The sequence below is a fragment of the Bombina bombina genome, chromosome 7 (assembly GCF_027579735.1).
Source record: "Bombina bombina isolate aBomBom1 chromosome 7, aBomBom1.pri, whole genome shotgun sequence".
NCBI lineage: Eukaryota > Metazoa > Chordata > Amphibia > Anura > Bombinatoridae > Bombina > Bombina bombina.
This window is the reverse complement of record NC_069505.1, coordinates 444,080,357-444,107,881: the sequence shown is the minus strand read 5'-3', so window position 1 is coordinate 444,107,881 and position 27,525 is coordinate 444,080,357. Positions and strand designations below refer to the sequence as shown.

The 27,525-nt window shown below is 44.6% G+C and overlaps 1 protein-coding gene across 1 annotated transcript in view; it reads right to left on the bottom strand.

The window, feature by feature from the left end:
* The window catches only part of MRTFA (myocardin related transcription factor A), a 269,522-nt gene that overhangs the window by 175,568 nt on the left and 66,429 nt on the right, over window positions 1-27,525 (bottom strand). The window contains exons 5-11 of the mRNA XM_053721388.1: window positions 14,840-14,895; window positions 14,667-14,742; window positions 11,924-12,085; window positions 10,298-10,464; window positions 10,080-10,217; window positions 9,730-9,980; window positions 7,932-8,100 (exon numbers count right to left, since the gene is read on the bottom strand). Of these exons, the coding sequence (XP_053577363.1) occupies window positions 7,932-8,100; window positions 9,730-9,980; window positions 10,080-10,217; window positions 10,298-10,464; window positions 11,924-12,085; window positions 14,667-14,742; window positions 14,840-14,895 (1,019 nt within the window). The remainder of the gene's footprint in view (window positions 1-7,931; window positions 8,101-9,729; window positions 9,981-10,079; window positions 10,218-10,297; window positions 10,465-11,923; window positions 12,086-14,666; window positions 14,743-14,839; window positions 14,896-27,525) is intronic.

Below are 27,525 nucleotides of genomic sequence, written 5' to 3'. Positions count from 1 at the left end.
TCTCCAACATTGGTGTGTCCGGTCCACGGCGTCATCCATTACTTGTGGGAACCAATACCAAAGCTTTAGGACACGGATGAAGGGAGGGAGCAAATCATGTTACCTAAACAGAAGGCACCACGACTTGCAAAACCTTTCTCCCAAAAATAGCCTCCGAAGAAGCAAAAAGTATCAAATTTGTAGAATTTGGCAAAAGTGTGCAGAGAAGACCAAGTCGCTGCCTCACATATCTGATCAACAGAAGCCTCGTTCTTGAAGGCCCATGTGGAAGCCACAGCCCTAGTAGAGTGAGCTGTGATTCGTTCAGGAGGCTGCCGTCCGGGAGTCTCATAAGCCAATCGGATAATGCTTTTCAGCCAGAAAGAAAGAGAGGTAGCAGTAGCTTTTTGTCCTCTCCTCTTACCAGAATAAACGACAAACAAAAAAGAAGTTTTGTCTGAAATCCTTTGTTGCTTCTAAATAGAACTTTAAAGCACGGACTACATCTAAATGGTGTAACAAATGTTCCTTCTTTGAAACTGGATTCGGACACAAAGAAGGGACAACTATTTCCTGGTTAATATTCTTGTTGGAAACAACTTTTGGAAGAAAACCAGGCTTGGTACGCAAAACAACCTTATCTGAATTGAACACCAGATAGGGTGGATCACACTGCAAAGCAGATAGTTCAGAAACTCTTCTAGCAGAAGAAATAGCAACCAAAAACAGAACTTTCCAAGATAGTAACTTGATATCTATGGAATGTAAGGGTTCAAATGGAATCCCTTGAAGAACTGAAAAAACTAAATTTAGACTCCAGGGAGGAGTCAAAGGTCTGTAAACAGGTTTGATTCTGACCAAAGCCTGTACAAAAGCTTGTACATCTGGCACAGCTGCCAGTCGTCTGTGTAACAAGACAGATAAAGCAGATCTCTGTCCTTTTAGAGAACTCGCTGACAATCCCTTATCCAAACCTTCTTGTTAGAAAGGAGAGGATCCTGGGAATATTAATCCATGAGAATCCCTTGGATTCACACCAACATATATCCTTTCCATATTTTATGGTAAATCCTTCTAGTCACAGGTTTTCTGGCTTGGACCAGAGTATCTATCACTGAATCTGAAAACCCACGCTTGGATAAAATCAAGCGTTCAATTTCCAAGCAGTCAGCTGGAGAGAAACTAGATTTGGATGTTCGAATGGACCTTGCACTAGAAGATCCTGTCTCAAAAGGTAGCTTCCATGGTGGAGCCGATGACATATTCACCAGGTCTGCATACCAAGTCCTGCGTGGCCACGCAGGAGCTATCAGAATCACTGAGGCCTTCTCCTGTTTGATCCTGGCTACATGCCTGGGAAGGAGAGGGAACGGTGGAAATGCATAAGCTAGGTTGAACGACCAAGGCGTCACTAATGCATCCACTAGAGTCGCCTTGGGATCCCTGGATCTGGACCCGTAGCAAGGAACCTTGAAGTTCTCACGAGACGCCATCAGATCCATGTCTGGAATGTCCCATAATTGAGTCAACTGGGCAAAAACCTCCGGGTGGAGTTCCCACTCCCCCGGATGGAAAGTCTGACGACTCAGATAATCCGCCTCCCAGTTGTCTACTCCTGGGATGTGAATTGCAGATAGATGGCAGGAGTGATCCTCCGCCCATTTGATGATCTTGGATACCTCTCTCATCGCCAAGGAACTCTTTGTTCCTCCCTGATGGTTGATGTAAGCTACAGTCGTCATGTTGTCTGACTGGAATCTTATGAATCCGGCCTTCGCTAGTTGAGGCCAAGCCCGGAGAGCATTGAATATCGCTCTCAGTTCCAGGATGTTTATCGGGAGAAGAGACTCTTCCCGAGACCATAGACCCTGAGCTTTCAGGGAATCCCAGACCGCGCCCCAGCCTAATAGACTGGCGTCGGTCGTGGCAATGACCCACTCTGGTCTGCGGAAACTCATTCCCTGAGACAGGTGATCCTGTGACAACCACCAACGGAGTGAGTCTCTGGTCATCTGGTCTACTTGAATCTTTGGAGACAAGTCTGTATAGTCCCCATTCCACTGCTTGAGCATGCACAGTTGTAATGGTCTTAGATGAATTTGAGCAAAAGGAACTATGTCCATTGCTGCAACCATCAACCCTACTACTACCATGCACTGAGCTATGGAAGGCTGCAGAATAGAGTGAAGAACTTGACAAGCTTTAGAAGCTTTGACTTTCTGACTTTTGTCAGGAAGATCTTCATTTTTAAAGAATCTATTATCGTTCCCAAGAAGGGAACTCTTGTCGACTGAGACAGGTAACTCTTTTCTACGTTCACCTTCCACCCGTGAGATATGAGAAAGGCTAGAACAATGTCTGTATGAGCCTTTGCTTTGGAAAGAGACGACGTTTGGATTAGAATGTCGTCCAGATAAGGTGCCACTGCAATACCCCTTGGTCTTAGAACCTCTAGAGGGACCCTAGCACCTTTGTGAAAATCCTTGGATGATCTTTGTGGATAGGAATATGTAGATACGCATCCTTTAAATCCACGGTAGTCATAAATTGACCCTCCTGGATTGTAGATAAAATTGTTCGAATGGTTTCCATTTGAACGATGGAACTCTGAGAAATTTGTTTAGAATTTTTAAATCCAGAATTGGTCTGAAAATTCCCTCTTTTTTGGGAACTACAAACAGATTTGAGTAAAACCCCCGACCTTGTTCCACAGTTGGAACTGGGTGTATCACTCCCATCTTTAACAGGTCTTCTACACAATGTAAGAATGCCTGTCTCTTTATTTGGTTTGAAGATAAGTTAGACATGTGGAACCTTCCCCTTGAGGGTAGTTCCTTGAACTCTAGAAGAAAACCCTGAGAGACTATTTCTAGTGTCCAGGGATCCTGAACATCTCTTGCCTAAGCCTGAGCAAAGAGAGAGAGTCTGCCCCCTACTAGATCCGGTCCCGGATCAGGGGCTACCCCTTCATGCTGTTTTAGTAGCAGCAGCAGCAGGCTTCTTGGCCTGTTTACCCTTGTTCCAGCCTTGCATTGATTTCCAAGCTGGTTTAGTTTGGGAAGCGTTACCCTCTTGTCTAGAGGCTGCCGAGTTGGAAGCCGGTCCGTTCCTGAAATTGCGAATGGAACGAAAATTGGACTTATTCTTAGCCTTGAAAGGTTTATCTTGTGGGAGGGCATGGCCCTTTCCCTCAGTGATGTCTGAAATAATCTCTTTCAATTCTGGCCCAAAAAGGGTCTTACCTTTGAAAGGGGTATTAAGCAATTTTGTCTTGGAAGATACATCCGCCGACCAAGACTTTAGCCAGAGCGCTCTACGCGCCCCAATTGTAAACCCTGAATTTTTCGCCGCTAACCTCGCTAACTGCAAAGCGGTGTCTAAAATAAAGGAATTAGCTAACTTAAGTGCGTGAATTCTGTCCATGACTTCCTCATACGGAGTCTCCCTACTGAGCGACTTTTCCAGTTCCTCGAACCAGAACCACGCCGCTGTAGTGACAGGAATAATGCACGAAATAGGTTAAAGGAGGTAACCTTGCTGTACAAAAATCTTTTTAAGCAAACCCTCCAATTTTTTATCCATAGGATCTTTGAAAGCACAATTGTCCTCAATAGGAATGGTCGTGCGCTTGGCTAGAGTAGAAACCGCCCCCTCGACCTTAGGGACTGTTTGCCATGTGTCCTTCCTGAGGTCGACTATAGGGAACAATTTCTTAAATATAGGAGGAGGGACAAAAGGTATGCCTGGCTTCTCCCACTCCTTATTCACTATGTCCGCCACCCGTTTAGGTATTGGAAAAGCATCAGGGTGCACCGGGACCTCAAGGAACTTGTCCATCTTGCACAATTTTTCTGGGTTGACCAGATTGTCACAATCATCCAGAGTAGATAGCACCTCCTTAAGTAATGTGCGGAGATGCTCTAATTTAGATTTAAATGTCACAACATCAGGTTCTGCCTGCTGAGAAATTCTTCCTGTATCAGAAATTTCCCCATCTGACAAACCCTCCCTCACTGCCACTTCAGATTGGTGTGAGGGTATGACAGAAAAATTATCATCAGCGCCCTCCTGCTCTACAGTGTTTAAAACAGAGCAATCGCGCTCTCTCTGAAATGCTGGCATTTTGGATAAAATATTAGCTATGGAGTTATCCATTACTGCCGTCAATTGCTGCATAGTAACAAGCATTGGCACGCTAGAAGTACTAGGGGTCGCCTGCGCGGGCATAACTGGTATAGACAAAGAAGGAGATGATGTAGAACTATGTCTACTTCCTTCATCTGAGGAATCATCCTGGGCAACTTTACAATTTGTGACAGTACTGTCCTTACTTTGTTTGGACGCTATGGCACAATTATCACACATATTTGAAGGGGGAACCACATTGGCTACCATACATACAGAACATGATCTATCTGAAGGTACAGACATGTTAAACAGGCTTAAACTGGTTAATAAAGCACAAAAACCGTTTTAAAACAAAACCGTTACTGTCTCTTTAAATGTTAAACAGGGCACACTTTATTACTGAATATGTGAAAAACTATTAAGGAATTATCCAATCTTTACCAAATTTTCACCACAGTGTCTTAATGCATTCAAAGTATTGCACCCCAATTTTCAAGCTATTAACCCTTAAAATGTGGAAACCGGAGCCGTTTTTAATTTTAACCCCCTTACAGTCCCAGCTACAGCCTTTGCTGCGACTTCACCAATCCCAGGGGGGTATATGATATGAAATGAAGCCTTCTAGGAACGTTTTTAGTGGATTCCAGACCCACACACATGCAGCTGCATGTACTGTACTCAAAAGTAACTGCACAGTAATGGCGCGAAAATGAGGCTCTGCCTACTACAGAGAAAGGCCCTTCCTGACTGGGAAGGTGTCTTAACAAGTGCCTGGTGCTAAAAAACGTTCCCCAATGTTATAAAAGTGTGAAATTCAACTTCAAACTGCATATAATACTTAAATAAAGCAATCGATTTAGCCCTTAAGAGTGTCTACCAGTGTATAGCCCATAATAAGCCCTTTATTCTGTTTGAGACTAAGAAAATGGCTTACCAATCCCCATGAGGGAAAATGACAGCCTTCCAGCATTACACAGTCTTGTTAGAAAATGGCTAGTCATACCCTGAGCAGAAAAGTCTGCAAACTGTTCCCCCCAACTGAAGTTCTCTCATCTCAACAGTCCTGTGTGGGAACAGCAACTGATTTTAGTTACTGTCTGCTAAAATCCTCTTTTAAACAGAACTCTTCATCTCTTTCTGTTTCAGAGTAAATAGTACATACCAGCACTATTTTAAAATAACAAACTCTTGATAGAAGAATAAAAAACTACAACTAAACACCACAAACTCCTCACCATCCCCGAGGAGATGCTACTTGTTCAGAGCGGCAAGGAGAATTACTGGGGGGGGCGGAGCCTGGGAGGGACTATATGGACAGCTCTTGCTGTGTGCTCTCCTTGCCTTTCCCTGTGGGGGAGGAGAATATCCCACAAGTAATGGATGACGCCGTGGACCGGACACACCAATGTTGGAGAAAGTAATTTCTTATTTCTGTGTGCAGAAGCAAGCAAATTAGTATGTCAACATTGCTGTTCATAGACTTCGCCATGACATTAAAGGGACAGTAAACCTCAAAAATAATGTTATATAAATCTGCACATAGTGCAGAATTATATAACATTATATTAGCCAAACTTTGTAAAACATAATATACCCTTTTAATTTTTTTTAAAAAACGGCTGTTTTACAGACCCACTCTCTGTGCTCTTCTGAGCGGGTCTGTTTGTTTCACACAGCGCATCGGGCCAGCTGTATAGTCACAGCCCGGCCCGACCGCGCCATAACACTAAGTGCAGCTCGCTCCTGCTCTGTCTGACAGCAGGAGCGAGCTGCACTGTGTATAATGGCGCGGTCGGGCCGGGCTGTGACTATACAGCTGGCCCGATGCGCTGTGTGAAACAAACAGACCCGCTCAGAAGAGCACAGAGAGCGGGTCTGTAAAAAAGCAGTTTTTTAAAAAAATTAAAAGGGTATATTATGTTTTACAAAGTTTGGCTAATATAATGTTATATAATTCTGCACTATGTGCAGAATTATATAACATTATTTTTAAGGTTTACTGACACTTTAAAGCAGCAATGTCTTATAAAGCAAATCCAGATGGGAATTGTAAGGAACCGCAGGGCACTGCATGTGAGATAGGAAAAATAATGTTCACTTCTTTAATTAATCTGCCTCACATATAGCAGAATAATTAAATAAAAACTTAACCAGTTGCTAATAAAATTCAACATATAGCAAGTGATACTGTCTCTTTAACTGTTAAAAAGTAACGCATCTATATGTTTATGAGGTCAAACATGTCTAAGATGTATTAGGAATCGTCAGTACTCTATACTGCAGCTTGACCCAGCAGAAGCATCAGATAGCCTGCCTATACAGAAAACTGAACCTATTATAGCACTGATTTTCTGAAGCGCAAGCATTTAGCTCAAGAATTCCTACGTGTCTTCCGATAACCGTAAGTGGCAGGAGGGAAGAGTTTTCTGTACGGCGCCATCCTCCACTCTGAGCGCATTACTCATAACTGTCAGAAGGGAGGAGAAAAAACCTTGGTGCCGTTTACCAACTCCGCCCCTCGTCGGCGTCACCCAAGTCATATTCCGGTCGCCATTGTCTGAGTAAAGGCACCGGGAGCAAAAGGCTAGACCTTATTTAATTGTCCAACATAGGACACTTAACACTATCTACAGCTCTTCCATATGCCTGAATAAAAATGCAACACGTAATCTCCCGGTCGCCATTATTATTTTACAAAAATAAGCCACAGGGAACAAATTAGCAGACTAATCGGCTTCATTTGTAAGATAGCTGCTTAATCCGATTGCTAAAATTTTACAGTGAAAGACCATCACACTGAGCTCGCTCTCTGCAAAAACAGCTCATCGTTGTCAATATGTAATCTCCCGGTCAGTTATTATTAGTCATGAAACCGCCAGGAGATGAGTCACCCGACACATTTAGCCCCAGTGCCTGCGTCCAAGCTGCCTTTTTGTGTCCCCTAATACACCAGGGAAATCTATACTGTAATCCTTTCAAAGAGTTCACTTACAATGAGGTCTGTATACAAATAAAGTGCCCAAATGTTTTCAGAGTTTTTCTTTCTACCCCCAGAAATACACCAGCACTTACCTCACCTTCTGCCTGACAGCAAGGCAGTTCCCAGGTTTGAGAGGTTCTCTCCCTCACATGGACCTGTGAAATAAAAGTCCTGAGTAAAAATCCCTCAGGTTTTCAGGGTTAGGGCAGCATCAACATATGGGAGGAGCAGTGAGAATTATGTCCCACAAGTTCCCATTGCTCTAAAGCCACCAAAGCTCTACTGAAGAGACTGATATGGACTATGGCTACACCCTAGGACAAAGCAGCACAATCTTGTACTACTCAAAAAATAATAAACTCTTGATTGAAGAATCTAATCTAACACCTCACTTTACCTCTTCCTATCACTAACGTAGGCAAAGAGAATGACTGGAGTGGGAGTGAAGGGAGGAGCTATTAAACAGCTCTCCTGTGGTGCTCTTTGCCTCCTCCTGCTGACCAGGAGGTGAATATCCCATTAGTAATGAAGATGATCCGTGGACTCATTGTGTAATTTAAAAGAAAACAAACCCTAGGAACCAGGAGGCATCGGCTTCTAAAACTTTACCTACATATATTTTTATACAAACGCCCTTATTTGGCGCCTAAAAGGAAAGTCTGGTTCCTACATATTGTTGCTGGGTCTCATATAGTAACACTGGGTTAACAGTAGCAAGTGAGCAGCATTCTTCGCCAACACATGGGCAGTGCCCATATGGGTTACAATTTGTGAAGGTGCCGAGAATGCAGAGCTGGCTGGAGAGCAGGAACATCCCTCTAGTTAGTGTACACTCAGGATTTACCTTCAAGTCATCCAGGTTGGGGGGTAGCGGTCCTGGTTTCCCACAGCTGGTCATGTTGCTGCTCTGACGTGCCACAGCAGATGTGTGAGGGGCAGCAATGGATATCGTGGGCATAGTGCGGACTGTAGAGGAACTGGAGTTGCTCATGTGCTGCTGGTCTGGCAACGGCCTGAGGTAGGAGGGACAGGAGATAAGAACATGTATTAGAGTGTGAGTTATTAAGAGCATTCTTAATGGCAAGAAATTGATTAGAGAAGAGTAACTGATATGATTCTTCACTAACGGGCAGAAATGCCAGAGGTGTCTGCCCTCTCCCATCTAGTTATGTGGTAACCTCTGTTAAAACTGCAAGGGATACGGTCTTGACATGGAGGAAGAGCTGTGTGACTTAAGGAAGCGTCAGGGGTTGAGGTATAATGAGGTGGGTTGTACGTGCAGGCATAAGGGATGTGAAGGAGGGTTACAGAAGAAGCGTCAGGGGTAGAGGTATTATAAGGTGGGTTGTACCTGCAGGCATAAGGGATGTGAAGGAGGGTTACAGAAAAAGCATCAGGGATAGAGGTATAATAAGGTGGGTTGTACCTGCAGGCATAAGGGATGTGAAGGAGGGTTACAGGTATGATGAGGTGGGTTGTACACCTGCAGGCATAAGCTATGTGAAGGAGGGTTACAGAAGAAGCGTCAGGGCTAGAGGTATAATGAGGTGGGTTGTACCTGCAGGCATAAGGGATGTGAAGGAGGGTTACAGAAGAAGCATCAGGGATAGAGGTATAATGAGGTGGGTTGTACCTGCAGGCATAAGTGATGTGAAGGAGGGTTACAGAAGAGGCGTCAGGGGTAGAGGTATGATAAGATAGGATGTACCTGCAGGCATAAGGGATGTGAAGGAGGGTTACAGGTATGATGAGGTGGGTTGTACCTGCAGGCATAAGCAATGTGAAGGAGGGTTACAGAAGAAGCGTCAGGGCTAGAGGTATGATAAGGTGTGTTGGTACAACCCACTTTATTATACCTCCTATCCCTGACGCTTCTTCTGTAACCCTCCTTCACATTGCTTATGCCTGCAGGTACAACCCACCTCATCATACCTCTATCCCCGACACTTCTTCTGTAACCCTCCTTCACATCGCTTATGCCTGCAGGCATAAGGGATGTGAAGGAGGGTTACAAAAGAAGCGTCAGGGATAGAGGTATGAAAAGGTGGGTTGTACCTGCAGGCATAAGCGATGTGAAGGAGGGTTACAGAAGAGGCGTCAGGGGTAGAGGTATGATAAGGTGGGTTGAACCTGCAGGCATAAGCGATGTGAAGGAGGGTTACAGAAGAAGCGTCAGGGATAGAGGTATGATAAGGTGGGTTGTACGTGCAGGCATAAGGGATGTGAAGGAGGGTTACAGAAGAAGCGTCAGGGGTAGGGGTATTATAAGGTGGGTTGTACCTGCAGGCATAAGGGATGTGAAGGAGGGTTACAGAAGAAGCGTCAGGGATAGAGTTATAATAAGGTGGGTTGTACCTGCAGGCATAAGCGATGTGAAGGAGGGTTACAGAAGAAGCGGCAGGGGTAGAGATATGAGGTGGGTTGAACCTGCAGGCATAAGCGATGTGAAGGAGGGTTACAGAGGAAGCGTCAGGGATAGGAGGTATGATAAGGTGGGTTGTACCTGCAGGCATAAGCGATGTGAAGGAGGGTTACAGAGGAAGTGTCAGGGATAGGAGGTATGATAAGGTGGGTTGTACCTGCAGGCATAAGCGATGTGAAGGAGGGTTACAGAGGAAGCGAGCACTGGCTGGCACACTTACTTTGGGGGAGCTGGGAGGATGGTTTGGTAGTTGTAATGCTGATGCTGCTGCTGATTTAGGATTTGCAGCTGGAGGAAAAGCTGCTGTTGCTGCAGGATTTTGGCATAAGCAGAGTCCAGGGCCGGAGATCCCTTCTGCTTCTGGTCCGGGGGGATGTACTGGTGATACTTGAGCTTCTTTACCTTGGGTTTGGGCTCCTTGGCCTTTTTGCTGCGCTGGAATTTATCACTGGTGGCTTTTGGCTGGCTGTGCTAAAGAGACAAATGTAGATGAGACGAGGGCAGTGACCCTGGGCTGGCACATACCCAGCTGAGTGATGCCAATCAGTAGATCTGACCCCTGACCCTCACCTTAATAAGAGCCGGGAAGGGTTTTGGGACTGAAGCTACCAAGCCACTGCTGACACACAGTGCTGGAGCTGGTGAAGGATCTGGAGGAGGAAGTGGAGCTTCTGTTGCTTCAAGTCCAAGCTGCACCCACGGGAGAGCCTACAAGTGGGACACAAAACCATCAGCACCAGACGGAGGGTAATGTGTGCAAGATTGTGATGCACCTGCCCTGCAGTTACCTGGCACGGAGACAGAAGTACCGCCGGGGACACTTCACTTGACCTAGACTCTGCTGGGGATGGCACAGACCCCTGGGATTCCTGACTTGCTGGCTGCTCTGGGGACAAAGCGTCGCTGCTATCCTCATCAAAAGAAGAGCTGTCTACAAGCTTAGGGTAATCCACGTCTGTGAAACACAGCAGTGTTACGCTCAGGCTGAAGTTACACACAAAGGTTACAGCTCACACACACAGCAGTGTTACGCTCAGGCTGAAGTTACACACAAAGGTTACAGCTCACACACACAGCAGTGTTACGCTCAGGCTGAAGTTACACACAAAGGTTACAGCTCACACACACACACACACACAGCAGTGTTACGCTCAGGCTGAAGTTACACACAAAGGTTACAGCTACAAACACACACAGCACATACAGCCACACAGCGCTGCACACACAGCGCTACACACAGCGCTGCACACACAGCACTACACATACAGCTGCACACACAGCACTACACATACAGCTGCACACACAGCACTACACATACAGCTGCACACACAGCACTACACATACAGCTGCACACACAGCACTACACATACAGCTGCACACACAGCACTACACATACAGCTGCACACACAGCACTACACATACAGCTGCACACACAGCACTACACATACAGCTGCACACACAGCACTACACATACAGCTGCACACACAGCACTACACATACAGCTGCACACACAGCAGCACACATACAGCTGCACACACAGCAGCACACATACAGCTGCACACACAGCCCTGCACACATACAGCTGCACACACAGCCCTGCACACACAGCCCTGCACACACAGCCCTGCACACACAGCCCTGCACACACAGCCCTGCACACACAGCCCTGCACACACAGCCCTGCACACACAGCCCTGCACACACAGCCCTGCACACACAGCCCTGCACACACAGCCCTGCACACACAGCCCTGCACACACAGCCCTGCACACACAGCCCTGCACACACAGCCCTGCACACACAGCCCTGCACATACAGCCCTGCACATACAGCACTGCACATACAGCCCTGCACATACAGCACTGCACATACAGCACTGCACATACAGCCCTGCACATACAGCCCTGCACATACAGCCCTGCACATACAGCACTGCACATACAGCACTGCACTGTATGTTTTACTTTTCTCCCAAATGGCATTGGCTGCTGCCGAGGGTGGTCATGCCAGGCTCCTACTGACCAGCAGTAAAAGGTGAGGCATTGGCTGGTGCCGAGGGTGGTCATGCCAGGCTACTACTGACCAGCAGTACAGGTGAGGCATTGGCTGGTGCCGAGGGTGGTCATGCCAGGCTACTACTGACCAGCAGTACAGGTGAGGCATTGGCTGGTGCCGAGGGTGGTCATGCCAGGCTACTACTGACCAGCAGTACAGGTGAGGCATTGGCTGGTGCCGAGGGTGGTCATGCCAGGCTACTACTGACCAGCAGTACAGGTGAGGCATTGGCTGGTGCCGAGGGTGGTCATGCCAGGCTACTACTGACCAGCAGTACAGGTGAGGCATTGACTGGTGCCGAGGGTGGTCATGCCAGGCTACTACTGACCAGCAGTACAGGTGAGGTGGCTGGTGCTCACCTATGATGGCATCTTTAAGGCTGGTCTCCACGGGAAGGATGTTTTTCACTACCAACTCCATAGGGCCTGGCCGCTGAGAGATTTTCTCATTCAGGTCATCAGCAAGACGCGCCCTCTTCAGCTTTAGCTGCTTCGCTTGTAGTGACGGCTCTGCGGAGGTCTCTGAAAGAAAATCTACATGTCACCAACTACTGCTGAGTCCTGCGGGTGGTTAACCCTGAAAAGTCTGGTACCAGCTGGAAATGACAGTCTATAATGTGTAGCAGGCACAGTAATGCAACAGCTGGGGGTAACAGTATATAATAACGTGTAGCAGGCACAGTAATGCAACAGCTGGGGGTAACAGTATATCATAACATGTAGCAGGCACAGTAATGCAACAGCTGGGGGTAACAGTATATCATAACGTGTAGCAGGCACAGTAATGCAACAGCTGGGGGTAACAGTATATCATAACGTGTAGCAGGCACAGTAATGCAACAGCTGGGGGTAACAGTATATAATAACGTGTAGTAGGCACAGTAATGCAACAGCTGGGGGTAACAGTATATAATAACGTGTAGCAGGCACAGTAATGCAACAGCTGGGGGTAACAGTATATAATAACGTGTAGCAGGCACAGTAATGCAACAGCTGGGGGTAACAGTATATAATAATGTGTAGCAGGCACAGTAATGCAACAGCTGGGGGTAACAGTATATAATAATGTGTAGCAGGCACAGTAATGCTGTAACAGTATATAATAACGTGTAGCAGGCACAGTAATGCAACAGCTGGGGGTAACAGTATATAATAATGTGTAGCAGGCACAGTAATGCAACAGCTGGGGGTAACAGTATATAATAATGTGTAGCAGGCACAGTAATGTAACAGCTGGGGGTAACAGTATATAATAATCTGTAGCAGGCACAGTAATGCAACAGCTGGGGGTAACAGTATATAATAATGTGTAGCAGGCACAGTAATGTAACAGCTGGGGGTAACAGAATATAATAATCTGTAGCAGGCACAGTAATGCAACAGCTGGGGGTAACAGTATATAATAATGTGTAGCAGGCACAGTAATGTAACAGCTGAGGGTAACAGTATATAATAATGTGTAGCAGGCACAGTAATGCAACAGCTGGGGGTAGTAGTATATAATGTGTAGCAGACAGTAATTTAACAGCTGGGGGTAACAGTATATAATAACGTGTAGCAGGCACAGTAATGCAACAGCTGGGGGTAGTAGTATATAATGTGTAGCAGACAGTAATGTAACAGTATATAATAATGTGCATCAGGCACAGTAATGTAACAGCTGGGGGTAGTAGTATATAATGTGTAGCAGACAGTAATGTAACAGTATATAATAATGTGTATCAGGCACAGTAATTTAACAGCTGGGGGTAACAGTATATAATAATGTGTAGCAGGCACAGTAATGTAACAGCTGGGGGTAACAGTATATAATAATGTGTAGCAGACAGTAATTTAACAGCTGGGGGTAACAGTATATAATAATGTGTAGCAGACAGTAATGTAACAGTATATAATAATGTGTAGCAGACAGTAATGTAACAGCTGGGGGTAACAGTATATAATAATGTGTAGCAGACAGTAATGTAACAGCTGGGGGTAGTAGTATATAATGTGTAGCAGGCACAGTAATGCAACAGCTGGGGGTAACAGTATATAATAACGTGTAGCAGGCACAGTAATGCAACAGCTGGGGGTAACAGTATATAATAATGTGTAGCAGGCACAGTAATGCAACAGCTGAGGGTAACAGTATATAATAATGTGTAGCAGGCACAGTAATGCAACAGCTGGGGGTAACCGTATATAATAACGTGTAGCAGGCACAGTAATGCAACAGCTGGGGGTAACAGTATATAATAATGTGTAGCAGGCACAGTAATGCAACAGCTGAGGGTAACAGTATATAATAATGTGTAGCAGGCACAGTAATGCAACAGCTGGGGGTAACAGTATATAATAATGTGTAGCAGGCACAGTAATGTAACAGCTGGGGGTAACAGTATATAATCATGTGTAGCAGGCACAGTAATGCAACAGCTGAGGGTAACAGTATATAATAATGTGTAGCAGGCACAGTAATGTAACAGCTGGGGGTAGTTTCTATATAATGTGTAGCAGACAGTAATTTAACAGCTGAGGGTAACAGTATATAATAACGTGTAGCAGACAGTAATGTAACAGCTGGGGGTAACAGTATATATATATATATAATGTGTATCAGGCACAGTAATGTAACAGCTGAGGGTAACAGTATATAATAATGTGTATCAGGCACAGTAATGTAACAGCTGGGGGTAGTAGTATATAATGTGTAGCAGACAGTAATGTAACAGCTGGGGGTAACAGTATATAATAATGTGCATCAGGCACAGTAATGTAACAGCTGGGGGGGGGGCACATTCTGGTAATGACATGGGGGCAGAGGTGCAGTTTGGTACAATCTAGGAGCCATGGCACAATGTAATTTTTTTGGAAGGAAGAGACTGACAGTTACATTTGGAGCACAAATCCCTAAACCTGTACAGGAGACAAAAGAGGATAATGATATTAAGTAATGTGCTGCCATCCTGCCTCTTCCTGAAGTCCAACTATAGTTAATAAGAAATGAATTTCCACGATTTCAGTCCATTGTTGTTTTGTAAGATAAAACGCCCCTGTACCGGCACCTTGTGATATGCTGTAAACTGACGAGCAGACACATACAATACACACAGTCAGTTACCTTCCAGTATGTGCATCCTCACTAGCTCTGCTCGTTCAGGCCGAGATCGGATCTTGCGCTTCAAGTAGTCCTCAGTCTGTAAAACAAAACATGAGGAACGTTCAGCCACAAATATTATCACGAAGAATCGTCCAGAAAACATCACCAATGGTGGTGAAGAAAGCTGTACTTACCCGTGCTCGCTCCAAACTGCGACGCTGCTCGTGGAATGCTGCCGGACTCTTCAGTGCTGGAAAAAGGGGAACAGCATCAGCTCACATAATTCAGCGGTGACTAGAAAGTGCAATTAAAACATACGCTTTGCTATTCACTATTTGCAATTCGTAACGTAAAACAAATGGCTTTTTATGGAAGAAGTTCTATTGGTTGTGGTAGCAATGGAAATATTTAGAGGGCTGATGTGGGTGATGCTATAATTATGTTACAAATATTTTCAGTTCTTACACCTGTGGACCTGGCACGGCCCCTTTTCACCTAACGAGCCCTGAACACATAAAATGTTAAAAGGGACACTCAAGTCAAAATTAAACTTAAATGATTCAGACAGAGCAGCAGTTTAAAACAACTTTCCAATTGACTCCCATTAATAAAATGTGCAAAGTCCTTTTATATTTACACTTTTTGAGTCACCAGCTCCTACTGAGCATGTGCAAGAATCCACAGGATATACATATATGCATTTGTGATTGGCTGATGGCTGTCACATGATACAGGGGGAGTGGAAATAGACATAACTGAATTTGTAAGAAAAACTAAATGTATGCTTATCCGATAAATTATTTTCTTTCCTTGGCATGGAGAGTCCACAAATCCATTCTAATTTCTAGTGGGATATTCACCTCCTGGCCAGCAGGAGGAGGCAAAGAGCACCCCAGAAGAGCTGTTAAGTGTCACTTCCTTTACCCATAACCCCCAGTCATCCAGCCAAAAGGAAATGGAAAAAGAAGATAACACAAAGGTAAAGCGGTGCCTGAGGTTTATACAGAAAAACTGCCGTCTTCAATTCAAATAAGGGTGGGTCGTGGACTCTCCATGCCAAGGAAAGAAAATAATTTATCAGGTAAGCATACATTTTGTTTTCTTTCCCATTGGCATGGAGAGTCCACAAATCCATTCTAATTACTAGTGGGAACCAATACCCAAGCTAGAGAACACAGAATGGAAGGGAGGGAAACTAGACAGGCGGACATAAACAGAAGGCACCACCGCTTGAAGAACCTTTCTCCCAAAAGAAGCCTCAGCCAAGGCAAAATAATCAAATTGGAAAAATTTGGAAAAGATATGCAATCAGGACCAAGTGCCCGCCTTGCAGATTTGTGCCATTAAAGATTCATCTTTGAAGGCCCAGGAAGAAGAGACAGCTCTAGAGGAATAAGCAGAGATTCTCACAGGAGGCTGTTGAACAGCTGTCTCATAAGCTAACCGATAACACTTCTCAACCAGAGAAAATGAGTAGAATAAAAATCTTAGAACTTGCACAACCTCCAGGTTATGCAACAGGAGTTCCTTCTGAGAAGGAGGATTAGGACAAAAAGAAGGAAAATCAAATTCCTGATTGAAGTTGCGGTCCGATACTACCTTAGGAAGAAATCCCAACTTAGGATGAAGGACCGCCCTATCCAAATGAAAAAATAAGGAAAAGGGAATAATACTGTAGAGCCGAAAACTCGGAACTCTGCGAGCATAAGAAAAGCGAGGAAATCAAAAACTTTCCAAGAACCACTAAATATCTACAGAGTGCAGAGGCGCAAACAGAGCCTGCTGCAGAACTTGATAACAAGATAAGGCACCATGGAGAAGCAACAGACAAACACAGGCCTGAAACTAACTAGGCCTGAATAAAGGTCTGAACAGCTGACTGATCTGTTAAAATTATATGAAACAGAACGGGCAGAAACCTGACCTAAGAATAACTTTCTACAAAACCTTCTCCAGACTTACTCGGAGAGGACAAAATAAGTGGTACGCTTGCTATACACCACTATAATCCCTTAACTGTAGACAATATCAGAATATGGGTGAAGAATCACCCAGTCAGTACCTGATACAGTCAAACACCCGAGGAAGAAAGAGAAATTCAGACTGAAATTTCTAAAATTGCTAGAAAGCTCACCAAAACTGTTTGTGGATCTCTTGACCTGGATCCAAACTAGAAAACTAGGACCTTAGAAAAGATGTTATCTAAAACCTAGGCAGGGAACAACTACCTGCTTAGGGATATTCTTTCCAGTAGACCACACCTGGAAAGGAAAAGCATAAAAGTGGCAGAAGAGACTCCTCCCACAAACTTGTGAGTCACTCCCATCATAGCTAAGGAACTCTATGTTCCTTCATGATGGTCGACATAAATTCCCCAAAACAGATTTGATATTAAAAATCAGATAAACTGGACCGAACCTAGAAGGTACCAGACTACCAGAGTCCGGACTCCAGCTCTCAGCATTAAGAAATCTCATTAGAAATCCGCTGGATTAGAACCCTCAACCTTCTGGTTGCTAAGCAGTTGTGGTAACTGTTGAGCCACAATGGAGTCTCCCTATAAATTTGAAAGGACAGAGACTCCAACTGAATCGAAATCTCCAGAGTTCCCAATGGACCCCAACTCCTCTCCAACCATGAGGTTGGCCTCTGTGGAGACACTCTCCCAGAACAATATCAAGAAGAATACTGCCTTGAAACCGATGAACCTGAATGCGCCACCAGAACAGAGAGACCTCCGTTGGGTAGGCTAGGACCATCCCCTGGTAGAGGCCTGAGCGGTCCTCAATTTTAAGGAAAGAAACAGATACTCAAGAAGAAAAATAGCCCTCTGACGTCCTGGAAAATTACAGATACTTAATAGTACATACTCCTGATTTCTTCATCTCAGATAACTTCTAAAAACAGGCCGTCAAGCCTGCTGTTAGGCAGACCTCCCTATATGCCATATCATTGCTGTATATACAGCCTTAAAAGGGACACTGAACACACATTTTTTCTTTCGTGATTCAGATAGAGCATGACCTTTTAAGCAACTTTCTAATTTATTCCTACTATCAAATTTTCTTCATTCTCTTGGTATCTTTATTTGAAATGCAAGAATGTAAATTTAGATGGCGGCCCATTTTTGGTGAACAACCTGGGTTGTTCTTGCTGATTGGTGGATAAATTCATCTACCAATAAAAAAGTGCTGTCCAGAGTACTGAACAAAAAAAAAAACACAAAAAAACAAAAAAAAAAGCTTAGATGCCTTCTTTTTCAAATAAGGATAGTAAGATAACGAAGAAAAAGTCATAATAGGAGTAAATTAGAAAGTTGCTAAAAATTGCATGCTCTATTTGAATCTATTAGCATGCTCTATTTGAATCTATTATTGAATCTATTAGCTAGAGTTAGAATAAAGATTCAGAAACCATTCCAGCAGAAGATTACCGTCAGGCTAAAAAAGGAAAAACAATTTCCGAAGTAGCCATAACAATAAAACAAAAGTAAAAACTAGCTATTAGAACTCATCAAATTTTCAAGTAGCTGTAGATCTCGAACTGCGAACCTTACTCCTACTAGGCAGCTAACTCCAGGCTACTACCGCTGTTGTAATGAAAGTAATCACCCCAATATCAAGGAAATAAGTGCAAAGGTTATAACAATAACCAGGCTAAATAACTACTGCAAATGAGATAGGGATAAAAAGACGTTAACATCCGCACATATTAAAGAAAGAAGATAAGCAGGACCAAAGCTTAAAACAATAGCATCTATAAACCTCTACTATAGATAGATTGAAATGTACATTAGACAAGGAAACATAAGCAGAAGACTGAAGATTTTAAAAAGTTCTGCATAGGAATGCAGCTGTCACCAAAAGCACCCCCAGATGAGAAAGAAGTAGCTTTACCTGGGTTCTGCTTCAGGAGCGGCGTAGCTAACCTCCACGCCACATCTCCTTTACCAAGAAAAGATAGATTTGTACTGATAGGAAAACAATTCTAACCCTCCTTAAAAAGTGCACATTAAAGGCAACGTCTTTTAAACGGATAATGAAGAGCTTCTTTTATGGAAAGAAAAGGCCAACTAAAGTTAATAGTCCCTTCTAATGATGAGCATATACCTGCAATATATAGCGGAAAAAGGATTAGGATAAGCGTATAGAATGCTTATAGCCAACGCTATGGAGTATAGAGAGAGAGAAACAATGAGACATACTTTCAAAATTGTTCTGTACACAAAAAATAAGCAGATCATGCTTCCAACAATCTCCCGTATACATTTTTACTGCAGAACAAACAGAGATAAAACATATATATATATATATATATATATATATATATATATATATATATATATATATATATATATATATTTATAATGCACAGCAGGCAAAAGATAATATGCATATGATAAGGTTAATCATAAATGCTGCTGCAGAAATATGGGAAAAGAAAAAGTCTGGAAGACAAGAGAAAGGATAAGTAGAAATTCTGCTTATCACAAAAATCAGAGGTAAAAGATAATCCCTAAACCTAATCTATATCTCAGACCTCATGAAAGGTCACAAACAGGAGGAAGATCCTATAGAAATACACTTCAGCATAAGATAGAAGAGTGATGTTATACAAGACACAATCAAGAGAAAAACTATTGCACTGTTGAACTCAGCTAGAGACAAATCAATTCACCAAAAACATGAATTCATCGTTCCCAAATGAAAATCTCATTCTCCCCAAAATAAAGAGGACAAGGGAAACTACAAAACACCAGTCCTCAGGATATTACATGTTGCAATAAGAAACAAGCATGAAATCCCAGAAGATATCTGCAGAGCAGAAATAAGGGGAAAATAGGAACAACAGGAGAAAAGTATAGGATTACATATACACCGGGCACTGAACAGTATATCAGAGTGCATAGCAGAGACGTCAGAAAAAAACGCAATATTCAGAAAGTGCAAAAAAAGCCACTAGATGGCAGCAGACAATAAGGATTCAGCAAGCCGTTTGATAAAGATAAAAAAAAGGTAGTCTACCTTCACACAAAGTTCATATCACAGAACCCCATTTATAGGGAAATAAAAGTTATACACTCTTGCATGTGTCCCTAGTCTGCATCTAACCAAATCTCTCAAGTTAAAAAGCCTGCCAGCGATGTAGGTAGGACCTTATCTCTCTGTGGCCAGGGTCTTAAGTCACAGATACGGCTACCATCAAAAAATAAACCCAAATAAATATAAGGCATATAGCTGTTTATGCTGAGCAGTCAGAAACAAGTCAGACTTCAAAATGGTGCCATCTATGCTGCAGTAAAAGAAAAACGAGACGCATACAAAGCCGTTCTATAATTGGTGCACCACACTAGACACCATTAGAAACGATTAGCGTCACATGAGAGGGTAGAAGAATAAAATATAAAGAGGTCCGTGGCCACATGCACTGACGTAGTTAAATAAAACTCTACCCATACACATGAACAGGAGCTCCAGTGTCGAACATCCATACACTGGAGTATCCAAAATATAAGCCAACATACGGCCAAATCCTTAGGGTGAAGAGCAATCCCATAGTGATCACTGTTAGACAAGACACCAGCAATTCACTTTGGGCATGGTTTACCCTGAAAGCTATGAGACCTCTCTAGCAACAGCCGTTTCCTATCTGCCATGCAGAGTGCGCCGTCATTAGACCTTTCCCAAAGATAGAGCCGTGGCTAGTACCTCTTTCCAAAGATAGAGCCGTGGCTAGTACCTTGGTTACCAGCATAATTACGCTGGATGCTAGAGGTCTACACACACGGCTAATGTATACACACACACACGATGCGGCTGCGTCCTATCTGCCATGCAGAGTGTGCCGTCATTAGACCTTTCCCAGAGATAGAGCCGTGGCTAGTACCTCGGTTACCAGCATAATTACGCTGGATGCTAGAGGTCTAAATACTCCTTTACGGAGCTCACAGACAGTAGCGTACTTTGCCTCAAATCAATGATGTAAACAGAGATGCCGCCGCCCCAATAAACATACTGGCATGAAGAAGCCATAAATTAAAGCTTCATATTTTAAATTGTGTAATACCCTGAGGTGATTAGAACCTGGGTTGTTCAGATGGGAGGTGAGAATAAAAACCTTCAAGCTATAAAAAGGTTCTTCCACCGACATTAGTTTCTGTAGTTCACCGATATTTCTGCCCCCACTAAGGGTATTAAAAATGGCAAAAGTCCCCCCTTAGCTGTTAAGCCCCCCTCAAAAGACCACAAGCCATCGAGGGATAAGGGAATCAGGGACTTGCAGCTTTCTCAGCAGCCCCATCTGGTTTGACAGAAAAGCTTCCTCCTGACAGGGACCCTGGAGTTTCAGCTGCAGATGAGAACAGGAACTGCTTCTTAGGTGTGACAGAACCAACCAAACTTCTGCCAGGGACCTGCAGACAAAGAAAAACAGAGTAACCAACCCTGGTTTTCTATAAAGGGGTAGCAAAAATGTTAGAAGTAAAGCAAAGACCACTTTGCCGCTTTCTAACTGCCAACAGCCACCATTACTCTTACTAAAGAGATTGACATAGACACAGTATAGCCCCTCCTTGCAGGGAAAACTACCCATTAAAGGATTAAATATCTTCAGACACCATCTTCGCACATCCTCCCTTGACAGAGGCAAAGAGAATGAATGGGGGTTATGGGTAAGGGAAGTGATACTTAACAGCTCTGCTGGGGTGCTCTTTGCCTCCTCCTGCTGGCCAGGAGGTGAATATCCCACTAGTAATTAGAATGGATTAGTAGACTCTCCATGCCAATGGGAAAGAAAAAATCTACTACTCATTAAAGGGACATTCCAGTCAAAATATAAATGTACATAGATCAATAACATCTTTGAATAGAAACCTATTTGCAATATACCTGTATTAGCAAAAATGCTTCTAGTAAAAGTTATCACTGTTTTAGTGTTAACATTTTTCTCTGCACGTGAAGCATAGCTAAATATTGTTACTGCACCCACATTTTATATATTGCAGCTGCTCAGATCATCACTGGGGCTTGTATCATGTCAGCAATTAGCAAATTGAGTCATTACCAGATGGTACAAGCACCTTAAGCTCCCTGAGCAAGTGCTGTGTATAAAATGCTGGTGCACGGTGCATACTTAAATACACTTTTGAAACAGCTATAGCTTTTATTAGAAGCATTTTTGCTAATGCATGTAGATTACAAAATTGCTTCTGTTCAATATCGAAATGCACCCATGTGGTTTCTAATTTTGGCTGCAATATCCCTTTAAGTTTATACTAAGTGCTGTTGTATAGGGGTGCGCATCTTCACTGGTGTCATGATTACGATTATCATGTCAACGATTCGATTCTACAATGCATCACGATTAGTTCCCTAATTATGCCCATGATTTAAATTTTTCAGCAAAAAAATTCAAGCAGTCAAAAGAACTTATTTTATTAGCTCAAAAAAGGACACTCTTACTCATGTGGCAAAGCCTGAACACAGCAGACAACAACAGTATTTATTTAGAACAGTACAGTGCTAGTGTACTGCGTTAGTAGTACCACGCGCTCTCTCTATATTTGTCCTGGAGGCGGGGTCACGTGATGATACATGAATGGATTTGCGCCCTTCACTGCATCGATGCAGAATCATTTCATGCCGCATCGCGATGCATCGCCCATACGATTATTTTCAGCACCCCTACTGTTGTACTGTCTTTTTATTGTGTTTGTTTATTAAGCAAATCTACTGTATTTCTGGTCCTTTAACTTGTTCCTTCTTCATTATCAGATTATTTATATCCAGTGTAAGGAAATGCAAGATCATTTACGTAGCGCTCGGCCGTCTCTGACAGTGACACATAAAGCTCTCTGCAAGGGATCCTGGTGTTACAAGAGCCAGCAGGGATATTGTGAAATGCAAATAGCCGTTAAAACCGCAGAGTGTTACGGCTCAATAATAACAACAAGAGAAAAAATAGACAGGGGATATGAGTCATCAAAAAGGGAACAGCAGTCTATTCCTTCAAATTCAAAGCATAACAAGTGACATGTGAAAGTGCGGTGGTGTAGTATGTGTGTGTCCGAGACCCGGAGTGCGTTACCGGCTGTGTGCCCCGAGATATAGGTATGTGTGTGTTACCGGCTGTGTGCCCCGAGATATAGGTATGTGTGTGTTACCGGCTGTGTGCCCCGAGATATAGGTGTGTGTGTGTTACCGGCTGTGTGCCCCGAGATATAGGTGTGTGTGTTACCGGCTATGTGCCCCGAGATATAGGTGTGTGTGTGTGTTACCGGCTATGTGCCCCGAGATATAGGTGTGTGTGTGTTACCGGCTATGTGCCTTGTGATATAGGTGTGTGTGTGTTACCGGCTATGTGCCTTGTGATATAGGTGTGTGTGTGTTACCGGCTATGTGCCTTGTGATATAGGTGTGTGTGTGTGTTACCGGCTGTGTGCCTTGTGATATAGGTGTGTGTGTGTTACCGGCTGTGTGCCCCGAGATATAGGTGTGTGTGTGTTACCGGCTGTGTGCCCCGAGATATAGGCGAGTGTGCTAGCGGCTGTGTGCCCCGAGATATAGGTGTGTGTTACCGGCTATGTGCCTCGTGAAATAGGTGTGTGTGTGTTACTTGCTTTGTGACTCGTGATATAGGCGAGTGTGTTACCGGCTGTGTACCCCGTGATATAGGTGTGTGGATACGGCTTATTTATACACACACACACACACGATACGGCTGATGTATACACACACACAAAACGGCTGATGTATACACACACACACACACACGATACGGCTGATGTATACACACACACAAAACGGCTGATGTATACACACACACGCAATACGGCTGATGTATACACACACACGCAATACGGCTGATGTATACACACACACGCAATACGGCTGATGTATACACACACACGATACGGCTGATGTATACACACACACACACGATACGGCTGATGTATACACACACACACGATACGGCTGATGTATACACACACACACACACGATACGGCTGATGTATACACACACACACACACGATACGGCTGATGTATACACACACACACACACACGATACGGCTGATGTATACACACACACACAATACGGCTGATGTATACACACACACACAATACGGCTGATGTATACACACACACAATACGGCTGATGTATACACACACACAATACGGCTGATGTATACACACACACACAATACGGCTGATGTATATACACACACACACGATACGGCTGATGTATACACACACACACGATACGGCTGATGTATACACACACACACGATACGGCTGATGTATACACACACACACACGATACGGCTGATGTATACACACACACACACGATACGGCTGATGTATACACACACACAATACGGCTGATGTATACACACACACACACGATACGGCTGATGTATACACACACACACACGATACGGCTGATGTATACACACACACGATACGGCTGATGTATACACACACACGATACGGCTGATGTATACACACACACGATACGGCTGATGTATACACACACACACACGATACGGCTGATGTATACACACACACACGATACGGCTGATGTATACACACACACACAATACGGCTGATGTATACACACACACACACGATACGGCTGATGTATACACACACACACGATACGGCTGATGTATACACACACACACGATACGGCTGATGTATACACACACACACACACGATACGGCTGATGTATACACACACACGATACGGCTGATGTATACACACACACAATACGGCTGATGTATACACACACACGATACGGCTGATGTATACACACACACACGATACGGCTGATGTATACACACACACACGATACGGCTGATGTATACACACACGATACGGCTGATGTATACACACACGATACGGCTGATGTATACACACACGATACGGCTGATGTATACACACACGATACGGCTGATGTATACACACACGATACGGCTGATGTATACACACACGATACGGCTGATGTATACACACACGATACGGCTGATGTATACACACACGATACGGCTGATGTATACACACACGATACGGCTGATGTATACACACACGATACGGCTGATGTATATGTATACACACACAATATGGCTGATGTACACACACAATACGGCTGATGTATACACACACGATACGGCTGATGTATATGTATACACAAACAATATGGCTGATGTATACACACACACACACAATACGGCTGATGTATACACACACAATACGGCTGATGTATATGTATACACACACACAAACGATACGGCTGATATATACATACATTTATGTGATAAGGTAAAAAAGCCTATGCAGAAGAGCTTTTTATCAGACATTTACCAACTCCTGCTGTATCCGCTATTAACTTTAACTTGTTTGCCATTCAAGGAAGAAATATAACAAATATTTACTTATATCTGCGTGTGTGTGGTCCCTGCATGTTACTGGCTGTGCACCCTACAATATATCTGTGCGTGTGTGTGGTCCCTGCATGTTACTTGCTGTGCACCCTACTGTATAGCTGTGCGTGTGTGTGGTCCCTGCATGTTACTGGCTGTACACCCTACTGTATATCTGTGCGTGTGTGTGGTCCCTGCATGTTACTGGCTGTGCACCCTACTGTATATCTGTGCGTGTGTGTGTGGTCCCTCCATGTTACTGGCTGTGCACCCTACTGTATATCTGCGTGTGTATGGTCCCTGCAGGTTACTGGCTGTGCACCCTACTGTATATCTGTGTGTGTGGTCCCTGCATGTCACTGGCTGTGCACCCTACTGTATATCTGCGTGTGTGTGTGGTAAATCTGCGTGTGTGGTCCCTGCATGTTACTGGCTGTGCACCCTACTCTATATCTGTGCGTGTGTGTGGTCCCTGCATGTTATTGGCTGTGCACCCTACTGTATATCTGCGTGTGTGTGGTCCCTGCAGGTTACTGGCTGTGCACCCTACTGTATATCTGTGCGTGTGTGTGGTCCCTGCATGTTACTGGCTGTGCTCCCTACTGTATATCTGTGTGTGTGTGGTCCCTGCAGGTTACTGGCTGTGCACCCTACTGTATATCTGCGTGTGTGTGGTCCCTGCATGTTACTGGCTGTGCACCCTACTGTATATCTGCGTGTGTGTGGTCCCTGCATGTTACTGGCTGTGCACCCTACTGTATATCTGCGTGTGTGTGGTCCCTGCATGTTACTGGCTGTGCACCCTACTGTATATCTGCGTGTGTGTGGTCCCTGCATGTTACTGGCTGTGCACCCTACTGTATATCTGTGCATGTGTGTGGTCCCTGCATGTCACTGGCTGTGCACCCTACTGTATATCTGCGTGTGTGTGTGGTAAATCTGCTGGCTGTGCACCCTACTGTATATCTGCGTGTGTGTGTGGTCCCTGCAGGTTACTGGCTGTGCACCCTACTGTATATCTCTGTGTGTGTGGTCCCTGCATGTTACTGGCTGTGCACCCTACTGTATATCTGTGCGTGTGTGTGGTCCCTGCATGTTACTGGCTGTGCACCCTACTGCATATCTGCGTGTGTGTGGTCCCTGCAGGTTACTGGCTGTGCACCCTACTGTATATCTGCGTGTGTGTGGTCCCTGCATGTTACTGGCTGTGCACCCTACTGTATAACTGTGTGTGGTCCCTGCAGGTTACTGGCTGTGCACCCTACTGTATATCTGCGTGTGTGTGGTAAATCTGCGTGTGTGGTAAATCTGCGTGTGTGGTCCCTGCATGTTACTGGCTGTGCACCCTACTGTATATCTGTGTGTGGTCCCTGCATGTTACTGGCTGTGCACCCTACTGTATATCTCTGCGTGTGTGTGTGGTCCTTGCAGGTTACTGGCTGTGCACCCTACTGTATATCTGTGTGTGTGGTCCCTGCAGGTTACTGGCTGTGCACCCTACTGTATAACTGTGTGTGGTCCCTGCAGGTTACTGGCTGTGCACCCTACTGTATAACTGTGTGTGTGGTCCCTGCAGGTTACTGGCTGTGCACCCTACTGTATATCTCTGTGTGTGTGGTCCCTGCAGGTTACTGGCTGTGCACCCTACTGTATATCTGCGTGTGTGTGGTCCCTGCATGTTAATGGCTGTGCACCCTACTGTATATCTCTGTGTGTGTGGTCCCTGCAGGTTACTGGCTGTGCACCCTACTGTATATCTGTGCGTGTGTGTGGTCCCTGCATGTTAATGGCTGTGCACCCTACTGTATATCTCTGTGTGTGTGGTCCCTGCATGTTACTGGCTGTGCACCCTACTGTATATCTGCGTGTGTGTGTGGTCCCTGCAGGTTACTGGCTGTGCACCCTACTGTATATCTGTGCGTGTGTGTGGTCCCTGCATGTTACTGGCTGTGCACCCTACTGTATATCTGTGCGTGTGTGTGGTCCCTGCAGGTTACTGGCTGTGCACCCTACTGTATAACCGTGTGTGTGTGTGGTCCCTGCAGGTTACTGGCTGTGCACCCTACTGTATATCTCTGTGTGTGTGGTCCCTGCATGTTACTGGCTGTGCACCCTACTGTATATCTGTGCGTGTGTGTGGTCCCTGCATGTTACTGGCTGTGCACCCTACTGCATATCTGCGTGTGTGTGGTCCCTGCAGGTTACTGGCTGTGCACCCTACTGTATATCTCTGTGTGTGGTCCCTGCATGTTACTGGCTGTGCACCCTACTGTATATCTGCGTGTGTGTGGTCCCTGCATGTTACTGGCTGTGCACCCTACTGTATATCTGCATGTGTGTGGTCCCTGCATGTTACTGGCTGTGCACCCTACTGTATATCTGCGTGTGTGTGGTCCCTGCATGTTACTGGCTGTGCACCCTACTGTATATCTGCGTGTGTGTGGTCCCTGCATGTTACTG